Source organism: Esox lucius, chromosome 16, assembly GCF_011004845.1.
Source record: "Esox lucius isolate fEsoLuc1 chromosome 16, fEsoLuc1.pri, whole genome shotgun sequence".
Classification (NCBI taxonomy): domain Eukaryota; kingdom Metazoa; phylum Chordata; class Actinopteri; order Esociformes; family Esocidae; genus Esox; species Esox lucius.
The window spans coordinates 21,926,851-21,945,541 of record NC_047584.1 but is presented as its reverse complement, the minus strand read 5'-3'; the positions used below and the strand labels follow the sequence as shown (position 1 = coordinate 21,945,541).

At 41.4% G+C, this 18,691-nt stretch overlaps 1 protein-coding gene across 1 annotated transcript in view; it reads left to right on the top strand.

The window, feature by feature from the left end:
- ttn.1 (titin, tandem duplicate 1) overlaps window positions 1-17,897 on the top strand; it is a 163,655-nt gene extending 145,758 nt beyond the window's left edge. The window contains exons 186-204 of the mRNA XM_029113520.2: window positions 244-699; window positions 858-1,139; window positions 1,231-1,824; window positions 2,065-2,352; window positions 2,445-2,744; window positions 2,833-3,135; window positions 3,249-3,551; window positions 4,050-4,634; window positions 4,762-5,064; window positions 5,180-5,479; window positions 6,411-6,986; window positions 7,084-7,389; window positions 7,495-8,085; window positions 8,208-13,174; window positions 14,648-14,804; window positions 14,964-15,460; window positions 15,656-15,809; window positions 16,094-16,411; window positions 16,552-17,897. Of these exons, the coding sequence (XP_028969353.2) occupies window positions 244-699; window positions 858-1,139; window positions 1,231-1,824; window positions 2,065-2,352; window positions 2,445-2,744; window positions 2,833-3,135; window positions 3,249-3,551; window positions 4,050-4,634; window positions 4,762-5,064; window positions 5,180-5,479; window positions 6,411-6,986; window positions 7,084-7,389; window positions 7,495-8,085; window positions 8,208-13,174; window positions 14,648-14,804; window positions 14,964-15,460; window positions 15,656-15,809; window positions 16,094-16,411; window positions 16,552-16,838 (11,567 nt within the window). The 3' untranslated portion in view covers window positions 16,839-17,897. The remainder of the gene's footprint in view (window positions 1-243; window positions 700-857; window positions 1,140-1,230; window positions 1,825-2,064; window positions 2,353-2,444; window positions 2,745-2,832; window positions 3,136-3,248; window positions 3,552-4,049; window positions 4,635-4,761; window positions 5,065-5,179; window positions 5,480-6,410; window positions 6,987-7,083; window positions 7,390-7,494; window positions 8,086-8,207; window positions 13,175-14,647; window positions 14,805-14,963; window positions 15,461-15,655; window positions 15,810-16,093; window positions 16,412-16,551) is intronic.
- Window positions 17,898-18,691: the final 794 nt, after the last annotated feature.

The following is an 18,691-nucleotide window of genomic DNA, read 5'->3' as shown; positions in this document are numbered from 1 at the left end:
TTTTAATGTTGAGAAATGCACTACCTCAACACTCATGTACCAGCTAAATGCTTCCAGGTCGATGAAGAAGTTTGTTAAGAATCTGATCGGCTTGTCGATATACGCTTGGAGGGAGCATGTTTAGATCTTTGACCATCCTACACCTGTCATAATCAGGATGTGGAAGTCATGAAATGATCAGGGGAGAAGATTTGGGGTAAAATGATAGTTAGTGACTGTTTGTATTGTGTATGTATCCATCAGGTACTCCTCCTCCTCCATCAATCCCACGTGTTGTGGATACTACCAAAGACAGTGTGAGCCTTGCTTGGACCAGACCCTTGGAGGATGGAGGATCTGATATTATTGGATACATTCTGGAAATGCAAGAACTAGATGATGGAACTAAGAAGCCTCTTGCTCCTAAGCCAAAGCCTGAAAAGGTTCCTGAGAAGGTTGTTTCGAAAGGAGCCAGGCTAGGTGCCAAGAAGAAAGTTGTGTTTAAGGAAGAGCCGGAAGAGGAGGAAGAGGAGGAAGAGGAGGAGGAAGGTACCAGTGTTTGGGTAAAGACCCATGAAAAGAACCTGAGACTTACAGAACACGTGGTAACTGGCCTTACAACCGGCAAGAAGTATTGCTTCAGAGTGGCAGCAGTTAATTTCAATGGAGTTGGGGAATTCAGCAGACCCTGCACGGAAGTGGAAGTTATCGAAAAGATTGGTGAGTTAGGAGCTGTAGCCTAGCTTTAGGATTATAAGGTATTCTGCATTACCTCGAAAGAAAGTAGAGCATATACATATTCAAACCGTTCCTTCATTAGTTTTTATTCAGTTTAATATCTGCCTTCAAAATGAATGTTTGCCTGTCATTTACCACAGAAACCCCTGATATTGAACTTCCTGATGAAATGACCAAGACCATCTGCCTGAGAGCCGGAGGTTGTCTTCGTCTCTATGCCACAGTCACTGGAAGACCAATCCCTGTTGTGACTTGGAGCAAAGCTGATGTTAACCTCAACAACCGTGGGTTCATTGAAGTCACTAAAACATCCACACAAATCATTATTGAAAAAGTGCACCGCTATGATGCTGGCAAATATACAATTACGGCAAAGAATGAATCTGGTGAAAAGACAGCAACTATTCTTGTCAAGGTCTACGGTAAGATTTACCTTTCATGTATACTTTTAGTTTTCCAGTTATTGAATGCAGTAAATGGGCTTTTAACCTTAAATGTTCTTGTTATTTTTAGACACACCTGGCCCAACTGGCCCAATTAAGATAAAGGAACTTCAGAAGGACTCCATTACCATTGCATGGGATCCTCCTACTGTTGATGGTGGAGCGCCAGTAAATAACTACATCATTGAGAGGCGAGAAGCATCAATGCGAGCTTACAAGACAGTGACTTCCAAATGCAGCAAGACATCATACAAAATTGACGGACTCTTCGAGGGAATGCTGTATTACTTTAGAGTCCTACCAGAAAACCTGTATGGTGTGGGAGAACCATGTGAAACTCCTGATGTCATTTTAGTGTGCGAGGTGCCTTTGCCCCCAGCATCACTGGAGGTTTTAGATATCACCAAAACCACAGTAACACTTGGATGGGAAAAACCAGAGCATGACGGTGGAAGCAGACTTACGGGCTATATTATTGAAGCTTGCAAATATGGCACAGACAAATGGATGAAGGTGACAACAGTGAAGACAACAGACACTGAGTTTACTATTACTTCTCTGACTGAGAACGAGCAGTTTATGTTCAGACTCAGAGCTGTTAACAGTAGGGGACCAAGTGCACCAAAGGAGCTTGTCGCAGCTGTAACAGTCCAAGAACAAAGAGGTATGACTTATGTCAATTACGATATGGTTCACAGGTGTCAAACTCTTTCCATGGTTTCTTCAGGTTTTTGCTCCAGCTTTGTAACTGGTTCAGAATTTAGTTAGGAACTCCACTCACCTTAATTGGACTCCAAAAACAACAGAAACTAGGTCCTTCATGGAATGAGTTTGACACAGCTGAAGTAACATATCCACCATAGTTAAAGTACATGGCTAATTTACATATGTTTCTGTTTTACAGTTATGCCCAAGATTGATTTGTCTAGCATCCCACAGAAGGTTGTCAATGTGTTGAGTGGTAAACCACTTGAGCTGCACTTGCCATTAATTGGTAGACCCCCACCTGTTTGCTCATGGTACTTCGGTGATAAGAAGCTGAGGATCACGGAGCGAACGAAGATTCAGACAACCAGAACGTTTTCTCAGCTAACCGTGCTTGATACAACCATCGATGACACCGGTGACTACACTCTCGAATTGAAGAACATCACAGGAGAGACTTCTGAGATCATCAAAGTGATCATACTTGGTAAGTACCTTATAACATAATACAAACGTAGGTTGTTACATACAAGGTATGAATATAACACAATTGGTATAATGCTCATTTGTTTTTTCCAGACAAACCTGATGAGCCTAAAGGACCAATCAGGTTTGATTTGGTTGATGCCACCTCTGTGACCATCAGCTGGGATCCTCCAGAGAGAAACGGCGGTGCCCCTATCAGCGGATATGTTGTTGAGCAGCGTGATGCCCACCGTCCTGGTTGGCTGCCAGTGTCTGAGGCTGTCAGCAGACCAACATTTACATTCATCAACCTGGTAGAAGGAGATGAATATGTGTTCCGTGCAGCAGCAATCAATCGCTACGGTGTTGGCAACTGGCTGCAGTCTGAAGTTGTGATGTGCAAGAGTGCAATTAGTAAGTCATGTTTTTACAGTATATCATGTAGCATAATAGTGTCATTGTTAGTGTACATCATTGTTCACGTTTTTGTTTTTATTTACAGATGTCCCTGGACCTCCAGGCAGACCAACAGTATTTGACATGTCCCGTGATGGCATGACTGTTGCATGGGAGGAACCAATGGAAGATGGTGGATCTGAGGTGTCTGGATACATCATTGAGCGCAAGGAGGTTAGATCTGACAGATGGGTACGTGCTAACAAGAACCCAGTCACCATGACCAGATACAGATCAACAGGTCTGATTGAAGGCCTTGAGTATGAACATAGAGTAACAGCAATCAACTCCCGAGGTGTTGGTAAACCAAGTCTTGTTTCTGCAACGGCAGTGGCAACGGATCCCGTGGGTAAGTATTATTTACTGGATTTATTTTACCATTAAATATCTTCCATATTAGGAGATATTGATAGATAGTAAATACATACACATTGATTTCAATGTATTACTTCTCCCTCATAGATCCACCGGGTTCACCCCAAAACCCACGAGTCACAGACACCACAAAATCATCAGTGTCTCTAGCCTGGAGTCCTCCTGATGACGAAGGTGGCTCTAGGGTCAATGGTTATCTGATTGAGATGCAGAAGGCAGGCTCATTTGCCTGGATCAAATGTAACACAACACCTTCTCTGATCTGTGAATACACACTCACCCAAATGCCCCAAGGAGAGCAGTTTAAGTTCCGTGTAATGGCTTGCAACGCTGGGGGACCTGGAGAACCAGCTGAGGTCCCTGGAATGGTCACTGTGACAGAAATGCTTGGTAAGGTTGTCTGTAAAAAAACGTAATTCCTTGTTTATAACTCGCACTGTGTATAAACTGCATAATTAAATGTATAGCTTTGTGTGTATACAAACCCGAGTATTAACCACACCCATATATATATATATATATATATGCCCGGAGAATTACGACTCATTCATACATCGTACATTAACATTAAACATCTGTCATAGGGCTCTACCAAAATGAATTTGTTTTTTAAAACCCTGTAACGCCATCATATTTGCTACCTGAGTTTCTGAGACCTCTATGTTGTCAAGCAATCATCTGTGAAACAGTTTGCAAAACGGTTTTAAAAATGTAAACTTGTCTACTAGCCACACTCATATATTACTGTTGAAAATGCTTTCAAAATCTGTTTATAAGCCACGGTTTATAAACGGGAAATGACGGTACACTTCGAGTTCCACTTACTTTCTGGTAACATGTAACAAAAAATATATAGCATTTTTAATTATTCACTATTCACATTTTCAGAAAAACCTGACCATGAACTGGAAGCCAAGTACAAAGATGTCCTTGTCGTCAGATATGGCGGTGTTATCAAACTCTCAGTACCCATCAAGGGTAAACCAGTCCCTACATGCAAGTGGACAAAGGAAAGTGCTGCCGTGCCTGAGAAAGCCATGATTGCTTCTAATGATGATTGCACTGAGCTGGTTATCAAGGGAGCAGAAAGAACCGACTCTGGTACTTATGACCTGCAGCTTGAGAATATGTGTGGCAAGAAGTCTGTTCACATCAAAGTGAAGGTTATCGGCCGTCCAGCTGCTCCAGAGGGACCACTTAGATTCGAAGACATACTGGCACAATCTGTTAAGTTGACCTGGAAGGCTCCTTTAGATGATGGTGGTTCTGAAATCCTTGGTTACATTGTTGAGAGACAGCAGGTTCCCAAAACAGCCTGGTACACTGTAGATACCAGAGTGACAGATACATCTTTGGTTGTGAAGGGACTCAAGGAGGGACAACAGTATAATTTCAAGGTGACAGCTGAAAATACATTCGGTATCAGCGGATCTCTGAAGTCAACGGAACCCCTCGTACCAAAGACTCCTCTCTGTAAGTATTACATTATATGATTCCTTTTTGAAATGTAGTGATTGCATGAGACTTCAAACATATTTACTTATATTATCAATGCTTAACATACATACAGTAATACATGCATTTTCTGTGATTTAAACAGGTCCCCCAGAGACATCTAGCATCCCACCAGAGGTTATGGATGTCACTAAGAGCTCAGCATCTCTGTCATGGTCGAGACCTAAGGATGACGGTGGCTCTGCCATTACTGGATACTTTGTTGAGTACAAAGAAGTATCCTCTGAAACATGGGTTCGTCATGAGAAGAAGGTTGTTTCGACACAGTTTACTGTCCCTGGACTCACTGCTGACGCAGAGTACCAGTTCCGTGTTATTGCTCAAAATAATATTGGGGACAGCGAACCAGGACCTGCATCTGAACCTGTCACATGCAAAGATCCATTTGGTGAGTTACAGACTTAGACAACCGTGTCTGATGTCATGGTTGAGGATTTAGTTGACCATGCATGTCATGACTGATGGCTGTGATATACAGTAAAAACAAACATTTGTTTTTCCAGACAAACCAAGCCAGCCAGGTGAGATTGACACAGTTACTGTCACAAAGGATGCTGTCACCATTAAGTGGACGGCACCAGCATGTGATGGTGGAAAAGCGATCCTTGGATATTGGGTTGAATGCAGGAAATCGGCAGAAGCTACCTGGGTGAAATGCAACAAGACACGCACCAAGGAGAAAGAGTTCACCGTGACTGGTTTGGCTGAGTCCACTGAGTATGAGTTCAGAGTGATGGCTGAGAATGAGACCGGCATCAGCAGACCACGCAGAACAGCCACATGCATCAAGACAAAACTAGGTGGTAAGTGACTAAAGCAATTCGTTTTTAATTTTGTTATTAAATTATATGTCTGGAGTTGCCTTTTGAAGAATTCAGCCTTGTTTCACACAGAAAAAATAAAATTATGTGACACTGATTATTATTTACTTTTCACTGGTTTAGTTCATATCCAGACTTGTAAGTATTGTGCAGGTTTGGGGGATTAATTAGCAAATTGGATGACCTTGCCTCGTTTTTTTCTAGTGATACCATGTAGCGGCTTGAGTGCCTGTGAGCTTAATTCCGGAGAATGCGATCCTTTCTGGGGTATAAGCACTCCAGTTTAGAATTTGAGGTTGATCAAGCAACATAATAAGAATCAGAATAGAATTTCATGTGCTTTAGATGACACATATTTCGATACTGACTGAGTCCACTGGAAGTTTCTGTGATAAAGCAGGCCCTTATGAACTGTTTATCATAAGCTTGGGGAGAAAAATGCAGTAAAATGAAATATATTTAATGTATCAAATAAATAAAGTTTTTCTCTGGTCAGTCTGGTAGTAAGTCACAAAGCAATGTTTATTTAAGGAAAGACATAAAAAAATATAACAGGTTACACTATTTCAGTGAAAAACATAAGAAATGGCCGTTCATCATCTTTGCAAAAGAGATAATATGCTCATTGTAAGATAATTTACTTGACTGTAAGTTCAAATGCCGGTCCACTCCCTGATAGTGCTAGCCGATTTGCATCACCCAAATGAGGCCTCCCAGCCACTCATTAAGCACATCTTGGCACAGTCAATGCTTGGGGCTACATAAGCAGGCCATAAGCTGCTGCTCAACAGGTGCTGGTTACTAAAAGCTACTGTGATTATTGGTCAATGCTACAGTGCTTTTGTTTATTGTTCACAATAAATACAAAGTATAGAGATTTTAATAATGATTTAACTGTTGTTTTCTTCATCAGCTGGAACTCAACCAAGCCTGAGGAAAGAAATGGATGAAGTTACCACTAAATTATACCAACCCGCAGTTATGAAATGCCAGATTATTGGTAGACCTGTTCCCGATATCAAATGGTATAAATCTGGCAAGGAGATTATTGAGTCTCGCAAATATGAGATGAGCTCTGATGGTCGTAACCATTCACTAACCATTATGACTGACCAGCAAGAGGATGAAGGAGAATACACATGCAAGGCAATCAACGACGTAGGTGAGGCAGAGACCAGTGGTGTTCTGGTTTTGGAAACTGCTCCACAGTTCAATCCTGACATCCCATTGAAGGATATCTACTATGCTGAAAGTGGCACCACACTGCGAATGCACGTTGCCTACATTGGACGTCCTGAGCCTAAGATCATGTGGCTTTATGGAGCTACAACTTTAGTGGCTTCTGAGAACATCAGCATTGAAAACACAGAGTATTACACTCACTTGGTGATCAAGAATGTGCAACGCAGGTTACATGGAGGAAAATACAGAGTCAGACTTCACAATCACTTTGGCAGATCTGAAACTGTCATCAATGTTGAAATCCAAGGTAATTTTCTATTGTGTTGGCACAAATCATTTTAATTGTGTATGATCTACAATTTGACTACAAGCTTACCGACTTACGATTTCCTTCTTTTCTTCAGATAAACCTGCCATACCTGAAGGTCCCATTATACTTGATGCCCTGTTGAAGAACTCTGTGATTATTAGCTGGAAACCACCAAAGGATGATGGTGGATCAATGATCACAAACTACATTGTTGAGAAACGTGAAGACAAGGAGGGTGATGAATGGACACTTGTGTCCTCATCCGTCACAGGAACAAACTGCCGCATTGCCAACCTTGTTGTAAATGCTGGGTACTTCTTCCGTGTGTATGCTCAAAATCGTTACGGCAACAGTGAGCCACTGGAGATCCCCACTCCCATCCTTATCAAGAGTTCAATGGGTAAGTTTTTTCTAACAAAGCTTCCACATGGCCCAATACATGATAATGTATTTGTACCAATAGGAAATGTGCAAAGATGTTGATGTTATTATTTTATATTTACAGATAAACCCTCACCACCACTGCAGCCAGTGGCTTCTGGTGTGACCAACACTTCTTGTGTTGTGTCTTGGAAGCCTCCTCTCTCTGATGGTGGCTCCAAGATCAAGAGTTACTGCCTTGAGATGAAGCAAAAGAAGGGTGAATGGACACCTGTCACTTCTGATGAAATCAAAACCACAGTCTTCTCTGTAAAACACCTTACAGAGGGTTGTGAATATATCTTCCGTGTGAACTGTGAAAACCTTGGAGGAGTTAGTGACTGGAGTGTGGAATCTGCACCAGTCGTTCCAAAGATGCCTGTTGATGTCCGTGCTCCTGCCTTCAAGGAAGAACTGAGGAACATGAGTGTCAAATACAAGAGCAACGCCACCTTTGTTTGCAAGATCTCAGGACAACCCAAGCCTGTTATTAAATGGTTCAGACGTGGGAAAGAGATCCAGTCTGATGGAAAGAAACTGAAGATTCAAGAGTTCAAGGGAGGCTATCACCAACTGGTTGTATATGCTGCTGATGAGGAAGACTCCACTGTCTACCAAATCAGAGCAACCAACCAGGGAGGATCCATCTGCGCCACTGTCTCTCTGGATGTTGAAAGTAAGCTTACTACTTTGTATTCTATAGCCCTTAAAGAAAAAAATGTCTACTCTTAGATGAAAACAATAATATTTATCTATTGTGTACTAATGATGAGAATCATGTTTTTTTTCTTACTCTAGTTCCGGCTAAGATTAACCTGCCTAAGAATCTGAAGGATAAAGAAGCAATCCCAGCCCTGCGTGGAGAGATTGTGAATATCAAGATTCCATTTAGTGGCAAACCCGATCCAGTCATCACCTGGCAGAAGGGTCAAGATCTCATCGATAACAATGGATACTACCAAGTCATTGTCACAAGGTCATTCACATCGCTTGTGTTCCCCAATGGAGTTGATAGGAAGGATGCTGGATTCTACATTGTTTGTGCAAAGAATAGATTTGGCATTGACCAACAGACAGTAGAACTGGATGTTGCAGATGTGCCTGACCCACCACGTGGTATCAAAGCAAGTGATGTATCAAGAGACTCAGTCTGTCTGAATTGGCAAGTACCTGCTAATGATGGTGGAAGCAGAGTAATCTCCTATGTTGTGGAAAAATGTCCCACAACAGCTGACAGATGGGAACGTGTTGCCCAGACTCGGGATACTCGCTACACCGTCATCAATTTGTTTGGAGGAACCAGCTACCAGTTCAGAGTCATAGCAGAGAACAAATTCGGTCAAAGTAAACCATCTGAACCAAGTGGTCCAGTTACAACAAAGGAGGACAAATCAAGAGTACTTGGCTATGACAGTGAGGTTAGTGACAGAGATGTGCCCAAGCAAAAGGCTCCTCATTCAAGTGCCGAGAATGTACATACCAAGTACATGATTGCTGAGGAGCTGGGCCGTGGTCAGTTTGGTATTGTTCATCGGTGTGTTGAGACAAGCTCTAAGAGGACATACATGGCCAAATTCGTGAAGGTGAAAGGTGCAGATCAAGCAATAATCAAGAAAGAAATTGCAACACTGAACCTAGCCAGACATAACAACTTCTTATGTCTCCATGAGTCATTTGATAGCTCTGAAGAATTAGTCATGATCTATGACTTTATCTCAGGTCAAGATATCTTTGAACGCCTTGGCACAGCTGACTTTGAGCTGAATGAGCGTGAAATCGCCAACTACATTAGACAAGTATGTGAAGCACTTGCATTCTTACACAATGAGAGCTTTGGTCACTTTGACATCAGGCCTGAGAATATTGTGTACACAACAAGAACAGGCAGTAAAGTCAAGATTATTGAGTTGGGACAGGCAAGACACCTAACTCCTGGGGACCAGATGAAGGTCCAGTTCACAACAGCTGAGTATGCTGCTCCTGAGATCCACCAAAATGACATGGTCAGCACAGTGACTGACATGTGGTCAGTTGGTGTCCTAGTCTATGTCCTTCTCAGTGGACTCAATCCATTCACTGCCGAAACTCATCAGCAGATGATTGACAACATCTCAAATGCTGAGTACAGTTACGACGACGAAACCTTCAAGGTGCCGACTGTTGAAGCATTAGACTTTATCAACCGCCTTCTCACCAAGGAGCGCAAGCACCGTATGTCTGCTGCCCAGGCCTTGGAACATCCTTGGCTGAAGATGCCAGCAGAAGAACTCAGCACTACAGCAATATCAACCACAAGGCATAAGAGGTACTACCAGGCCATGGCAAAGAAAGAATGGGCCACTGTTGTCTCAGGAGCAAGAGTTGCTGGCGGCGGTGCGATCAGAGCACAGAGAGGTGTCACAGTTGCCAAAGTAAAGATTGCACCATTTGAACATGGCCCAATTGGGGGTCAAATCATTAATACAGTAGTAGATTTGGGAGCAGATGTCAAATTTACCTGCAACATTGACAACTACGACAGCGCCACAGAGGTAACATGGTACTATGGTGTGCGTCAACTAGAGGCAAGTGACAAGTATGAAATCGAATATGAGGATGGTCTGGCCAGCATATGCATCAAGGGAGTCACCAAAGCAGATGACGGCACCTATAGATGCAAGATTGTCAATGAGTATGGTGAGGACAGTGTCTATGGCGAGCTCTTCATTAATGGAGTCAGATCATACCGCAAGCATTTCACAGCCCGTGTGGTGAAGAAGGTGAAACGTAGAGTGGATACAGCTAGACTGCTCCAGAAACCACCAGAGTTCACTCTACCCCTGTTTAACCATTCAGCCTACATCGGAGAAGATGTTCGCTTTGGTGTGACTATCACAGTGCACCCTGAACCACGTGTTACATGGTACAAATCTGGACAAAAGATCAGTCCTGATGATGATGACAAAAAGTACACTTTCATAACTGACAAGGGTCTTTATCAATTAGTGATTCACTCTGTTGATGCTGATGATGATGCAGAGTACTCAGTTTTGGCCCGTAACAGATTTGGTGATGATAGCTGTAAGGCACGTCTGACTGTGACACCTCGCCCAGCACCAGCAGATACTAGCTTAAGGCCCATGTTTAAACGGCTCCTGGCAAACGTGGAGTGTAGAGAAGGCCAAAATGCACGCTTTGAAATCCGAGTGTCAGGACTCCCCACTCTGAAGTGGGAGAAGGATGGCATGCCATTGGCATTTGGTCCACAAATTGAAGTGGTGCATGAAGGTCTAGATTACTTTGTACTACATGTAAAAGATACTCTACCTGAAGACTCCGGCTGTTACAGAGTTACTGCCACCAACTCTGCTGGATCTGCCAGTTGTCAAGCCATTCTCAAGGTAGATCGTGTCACCCATGTGAAGAAAGTTTACGAGAGTGATAAAGACAAAAAGAAACAAGCAGAGAAAGAAGAAATAGACAAAAAGGTCAGATTATCTCAGATCATGGCTGGAACTGATGTTATGCCACTTCCTTCTATAGCACAACAAGCTTTGCGAGAAGCCGCATTGCTGTGCAAACCAGTAGGGGCCAAGAAGGACAGAACTGAAGCAGAAGATAAGAAACGGGCAGAAGAAAGGGCGAAGAGAGCAGAGGAGAAGAGACTTCGTATGCCCTACGATGTTCCCCAACCTCGTGTACGTGGTCCAACCGCTCTTTTGGAAGACATGGAAATCAAACACTACGTACCTTGCTCTGATATGAAATGGTACAAAAAACTCCGTGATCAATATGAGTTCCCTGAACCAATGGAAAAGATTTCACAGAAGAGACTGAAACGCATCCGACTTTCCAGGTGGGATCAGTTCTATGAAGTCCCTCTGCCAAGAATCAAGGAATCTTACAAGCCAAAGTGGCGCCTTCCACAAGTTTCACAAGATGACTTGGAGACAGTCAGACCTTCAAGGCAGCGCACTCCTTCTCCTGAATTAGAAGCATATCACAAAATCAGAAGACGATCTCTTGGTGATCTTTCAGATGAGGAGCTTCTCCTGCCAATCAATGAATATCTAGCAATGAAGAGAACTGAGGAGGCAAGACTTCAGCTTGAGGAAGAACTTGAACTTGGCTACTCTGCCTCCCCACCAAGCCTTAGTCCTGTGCGCTTTGAATTAGGTGTGCTGCGCCACACTTCACCAAAACACACTGTCTATGAAGGAGAGGAAGAGGTTGAAGAGGTTAAAGTATATGACAAATATCGTATTCCCTCCAAGTTTGAGGCCGGTCCAAGCTATGTTGACCTTCGGCAACGCCATGACAAGGCTACATTCAGACCTCCAAGAGAAAGCCAAAGGGTGTTTGAGGAGAGGGAGGATCAAGAGATGCTGAGAAATGTGAAAACAACTCAAAGAATAACTGGTTACAAGAGTGAATTGAAACGCATAGAGTTTGAAGAAAAAACTAAAACCCTCAAAAAAGAGAGAACTACAACTTCCCATGTGTCAACCTATGTGGCAACTAAAACTGAGGGGAGACGATCACCAACCCCTGAAAGAACCCGTCCACGATCCCCTAGTCCTGATGTTACTGCCAGATCTGCCTCCAGGTCCAAGGTGGAGACCATCCAGGTGGCCAAAGTTGACCATCTGGCCAGGTATGAGTCAAGAAAAGCTGTTCTGAGATCCGAGAGGAGATCAGTAGAAAGGAAGGAGGTTGTAAGTATGCAGCCCTTCAGCCTCGACCATACACCACGAGTTACTGTGAGGATGCGTTCCCACCGTGTGCCATACGGTCAACATGCCAAATTTACACTCAACGTCCAATCAAAGCCAACCGCTGAAGTGAAATGGTACCATAATGGACAACTGATAACAGAGAGTAGGAAGTACTCTATGTCCAACCTAAGTGGAGTTTTGTATCTTCAGATTCTTGACTGTACTACAGAGGATAGTGGCACCTACCGTGTCGTCTGTACTAACACAATGGGAGAATGCTCAGACTATGCCACTCTGTATGTCGCAGGCATGGGGGAGTATTCTAGCTATATGTCACCTCGCGAAGATGAGGAACCACCAGCTCTTCCTGTGGCAACCAAAAAAGGTGCTTACCAGATATCCTCCTCCAAGACTGTAAAGACAGTTGAAACACATGAAACACATGTGGAGTCCAGCACCTTCGTAAAAAAGAAGACTACTCTACCTGCAACTATCCTGACAAAACCACAATCCCTTACAGTAAATGAGGGAGAGTCGGCCAGGTTTGCATGTGATTTTGATGGTGAACCTGTGCCAACCGTGACCTGGATGTATGAGGGACAAATTATCAGATCATCTGTTCGCCACTGTATCAGTATAGAACAGTACAAGACTTCATTTGAAATCAGCTCTGTTGAGTTGTCAGACGAAGGCAACTACTCAATTGTGGTAGAGAACTCTGAGGGTAGCCAAGAGGCTTTCTTCAGCTTAACCATCCGCCGATTGAAGGCCAAAGAAGAGGCTTCTTCAAAAGTGACACACTCAGATGAAGAGCCGACAATGCATTCCCCCAGTCCAGTCAAATCTCCATCTAGAGTGAAGTCTCCTGAATCAGTCAGCTCCCCACGGAGAGTCAAGTCCCCGACAAGCCCTACACCTACATCATCCACTCGAAAAGTCTCCCTCAAAAGCAAGCCTTCCATTTCATCTGGTCTTCAGGATGTGACCGCATCTGCCAACTCCATCGTCAAGCTGACCGTGAAAATGACTGGAGATCCTAAACCTGAGATCTCATGGATGAAGGATGGAAAAGTAATTTCTTTGTTGCACATTTGAATTAAAGAATTTCATGATTTTACAACTTTACATTATAAGATTCCCTAACCGGAAAGTAGTCTATGGGCCAAAATTCATCCCTGGTTCGGTTTTCCTTATAATGCTGTTAGAAATCGGCGGTTTCGTATAGTGGTCAAATAATGTAGAACCCGTATCAAATCGAGGGAGAAGTTCGCTCACGTTTATTGGAAAATTGCAGCACAGATGTCATACGGTGAACGTTCCATTATCTTCTCACTGTAATGTTGGTTACCAGCTAGCCTATCCATTAAGGGCGTTTCTAACTAAGACCATGTCTTTAGAAGTCAACCCCCATGCCATATGACCATCGTAAACATTCCTACAGAGAGATGAACAGAGATAATCTAAACAGAGAGGTTTCTGTTGTTCTCATCATCTAGACACATGCACCTTCAATGAAACGTACATTCATATGGGAATTATCAATACTCAGATTCCACAATGCCATCAGAAATTATAGTTAATTCTAGCCACTGCTAGCTAAAAGTCTCTGAAATGAATGGAGGAACATTATAATAATATATGTAATGATGTTCTCAAAATTACCTTAAATCAACACCATGTTTCGTTTGATGTTACCTATTAACCACTTCGCAAATATGAAGGAAACAGTAAACTGTAAAATATATTAATTTCCCTGTTTTTTGCTCTAAAACCAGCTTTATATAACGTTTTAACCATAGGTTTTATTTGACTCAATGTTTTATGACATAGACTAAGGCATTGTTGGCAGAATAGATTGATGCAGTTGAATGCATGATTCATACTATTCATTGGTATATTTCTTGTAATTCAAATATAACAGTATGAGATTGTATATCAAAAACTTGCCTCCAGCAATTCACTTTAATGCACTTGAGTGTAAATGTTTCCTTTTTTTATGACAAAATATGGCTAGAAACTACTGAGGACAGTGATCCGAAATCAGTGATAACAGCTGGCTAATTTGTTTTTGGAGCTATCTAGCTATTTATTTAACAAACAAAAAAACACAAACCCTAGATAGCACTAAATGGCCTGCTTTTTTTCTTCTTCATAGAAACGTGAAAAGGACCACATTTATGTGATTGCTTGTCAGAAAATGTTCTAAACGGCATCATACTACTTTGTATTTCAACATATTTTCATAAGATTTCATAATTTCATGCTATTAGTTCCAATTTAAAGGTGATTTGGCCTTTTATTTTTAAAACATTCTCCTGCGCTCCCATTACTCCCACTGATTTTAAGTTAGTTTATAATGGCTGTTTAAAGAACTGAACCGTGGATTACACTTTCTCTTGCCCATAGTCTACTTTCAGGTTAGGAACCATCTATTAGTAAAATACTGAAATTTTCCTTTAACAGTCACACCTAATATAATACTATAAATTCAAAGTAAATCAATATTTGATGACATTTATTTTCTCTTAATTTTTTTACTTGCAGCTTCTCATTCAGGGTGGAAAATATTTAATTTATGAAGAGCATGATTTGGCACAACTTCAAATCTATGATTCTGAGGCTTCTGACAGTGGAGTTTACAAATGCACAGTTACCAATAGTGCTGGGTCATCATCCACAAGCTGTGTTGTCTCAATTCAAGGTATGATTACTGTACCGCATGTGTGGATAATATATCGTAATTTAAGTTTGGTTTGGTTGTTATTATCTTCAGTATATATTCAATCAATTTATTATGCCTCTGTAAAGCTCATTATTCTTTTCATTAACCAGTTTGTAATCCAACGTTTTTCTGTATTAGCCTCAAACAAAACTAAAACACTTGCAACAAAAACAGAAGTCTCTGAGCAAGTTATGAAAAAGGAAATTATCTACGGTGATGTTGAACCTTGCACAGAGACGAAGGCTTCCCATGCACAAGTGGCCATGACTGAAGGTCAGTCTCTCACCCTGAGAGCCAACATCCCCGGAGCCTCAGATATCAGATGGATCCTGAACGGAATGGAACTAGCCAACTCAGAGGACTACAGATACGGTGTGTCTGGAAACTACCATATTATGACGATCAAAAAGGTCAGCCAGTACGAGCAGGGTGTCATCACATGTGAAGCCAAAACCGAGCAAGGCCTAGTTAAGTGCCAGTTTGACACCACCGTCGCTTCAGCTCAATCAGGCGCACCGTCATTCCTGCTGCAGCCACGCTCTCAGAATGTCAACCAAGGGCAGAACGTTATGTTCACATGTGAAATTGCCGGAGAGCCAGCCCCTGAAATTGAGTGGCTTAAGGACAACATCATGGTGAGTAGGTTGAAATATGTTTTGAAATTCTAATTGATAAAATATAGCTTTAAATATAACTGAATTTATATATAAAGAAATATGCACCAGGCACATTAGTTAAAAAAATCTCCTGAAAAGCTTATTTAATAATAATTCTAATAAATATATATATATATATATATATATATATCCTCCGGTGCCTCCTCTTTACAGGTGTCTGTGACTTCAAACATGAAACTTAGCCGTTCAAAAAATGTATACACTCTGGAGATTTTTGAGGCCACAGTTGCAGACAGTGGCAAATACACCATCAAAGCCAAAAACAAATATGGACAATGCTCTGCAACATCATCTCTCAACGTCTTCAGTAAGTTTTCAGTGCTCATTGAAATGGATTGCCATTGTTTGATTAACACCTTACAGTATGCCAAGCTTTACCAAGTTTAAAAAAAATATATTAAACTTGTGATGCAAAATGTGACTATTAGCTGAAATTAACAACTGAGCTAAAATGTTCCTTATGTGTTGTCCATAGAATGTTAACAAAATGGACATACCATTTTGTTGATATTCATACAACAATATACAAATATGGACTTACCTCCATTTGGAAATGAACATTTAGCCATGTCCCTTTACATTTTCTCACAGCTCTTGTTGAAGAACCTGCCAAAATGGTTGTAATGGAGCAAAGTCCAACTGCTGCCAGCTTGCACTTGGACAGTTTCTCTGCCTCATCAGTAAATATAGCAGGGGCATCAATGGTTAAAGCCTCAATGATGCAGGAAAGCTCTTTCCAAAGCAAATTTAAAAGCATGTCTGCTGCTAGCATGTCCACCATGACATCTGAATCAGTGGTATCCATAAGCTCCAGCTCAAGGTCAAGTGAAATGATGTCAAGTCATGCTATTTCAAAGTCACTTCATGGCTCCTCAATGAGTGCTCTTACCCGTGGTGGTGGTGGTAAAGGTGAGATGCATTACCTGTACCTAGTGTGTATGTTTAGTAGAAGTAGAGATACCCTTGTCTGACTATCATATCGAAAAGTAGATACGTTTACATGTTAATAATTTATTCTAACGTTTGTTTTTTTCAAATGTTTCTTGTAGCTCCCAAAATTGAATCTTTCCCTGAGGACATCAGCATTGAGCGAGGGAGGAATTTAAGCTTGTCCTGTGCTTTCTCTGGAGATCCAACACCTGCTGTTGAGTGGATCTGCTCAGGGAAGAAGTGTGATGAAGAGAGTGACCGGTTCCACATTGATACCACAGAGGACCTTACCACCCTTGTTATCCCCTGTGTGAAGGAGGATGATGCCGGAGCGTACACTCTCAAACTGTCCAATGAACTTGGATCTGCCATGGCAACTGTCAATATTCATATTCGATCTATGTAAAAAAACACTGAAAACGTAAACAAATCATTTCTAACCCATTTTCCCTCCTCCAGTACCTTTTTATTTATTGAATTAGCAAAAATTATCTTTTCTTGATAAAGACCTGGATTTCTGTTCTTGTAAATATGAACTATTTTTATACCAAACTTGACATTAATTTATGCCAAACTAGACTAAAGTCTAAAGTTGTTATAAAATGTGCCATATTGGATAATTATGACTAGGATTTTTGAACCACTTTTCTGTGACATGTACATAATGTATATAGCCGAATTTAACGGTTATGGAAAATGTATGCATTGTTATTTATGACAATATTAACTGAAACAAAAGGAACAATGTTTTAACAGGAGAAAGTTTCACATGAAACGAATACCCTGAAAAACGTGAAACTTAACTCTGTGCCTCAACAAAAAGTTGAAGTCTTAAGATTGCCTCAACAGGTAGAGAGGCTCCCTGTTGAAGTTTATACTAAATCAGAGAAAGACAATGTTATGCACCATGCATCTGTGTGTGCAATATTACAAATACTCATATGAATTGTAACATGATCATAAGACCCTGAGTGCTGTTTGCAAATACCCTCATGTAAGCAGCACAACTAGGTCTTGTGTTCAGACTGACTATGTCATACCACCATTTTAATGACATGCTCAAAGTGCGAGCGGCCTGCACTTTGTGCGCTATTTTTATGTGCACTGTTTCTGGCCATGGACAGTTGAATTTAATTTTTAAAATGTAACATCACCTGGCCATTAAAATAAAAGTAAATTCAAGTACTTCATTGCAGAAGCAGTGCCACCTCATGGAGGATTGCTGTGTGTGTGTGAGTGTGTTGTAGGTTTAGAATTTCACCTTGTCAGTAGTCAGGGTAACCATCAAGTGAATGTACCATGGTGACGCCATCTGCCGTGAAACAAAGATCGCAAAAAGCATTAGTAATAATGCCCTGCACTTTGATTGAACTGAGTCTATTGATGTAGAATTACTACTATCTTCATCCTCCTCGAGTTTTATGTTACTGATTTAATAAAGCATGATTTCAGCACTAATGAATTACTTTGTTGGCTCAAGTGTTGTTTCTTTTCCTTTTCTTATCAACGATGCCACCACTTAAACTTCCATTACAGTAGAGGGGAGTAATAATAGCTTGATGAATCACCACAGTAATAAGACATTTGGATTCTACTTCAACAGTACAAACATAAGGTTGCAAAAAAAAATGTATATTAGATTGTACTGATATACCTTCCTACAGTAGTCCCCTCTACCAAGTATTAAGCCCTAAATTTGCAGCCAAGTTCCCCAGGGCTTTTTTTTTAAATCATGTTCTAAACTACAATAATAAAAAAAGGTTAAGCCTTGTTTCTTCACTGACACACTGATACGCATCATTTTGACAGACACCAATCACAGAGAAACGCAAGTCCTAGAATCAAGACTAGGCATTAACAGCTTGATTTATGCCGGAACAATGATGTGATGGGATACACTTGGCCAACCAGAAACACAAAATCAAGTCTAGACTGGAGTTGGCAGATGTGGGTCTGGAAAGAGAGTAGTGTCAGTGATCAGTGATCACCATTGAATGTTACATCATTATTTTAGTCTGTCATTCATTGAAATCAGTGGTAACTACTGTTCAAGATTTTGAAGTGAGAAATTGTGTCATCACAACACATCACTCCTAATATTTTCAAGCCTGTTCAAGCACCATGCAGCAAGGACTGTGGTATTTTTCTAGTAGCTGAGGGGGCAGGTAGCTAGGACAGCATGTAGACTTGTGGTCAAGAGTGTTGGTCCAGCAAAAAAAAAGATTGCTGGTTCTAGACCCTGAGTCAACATGTAAAAAT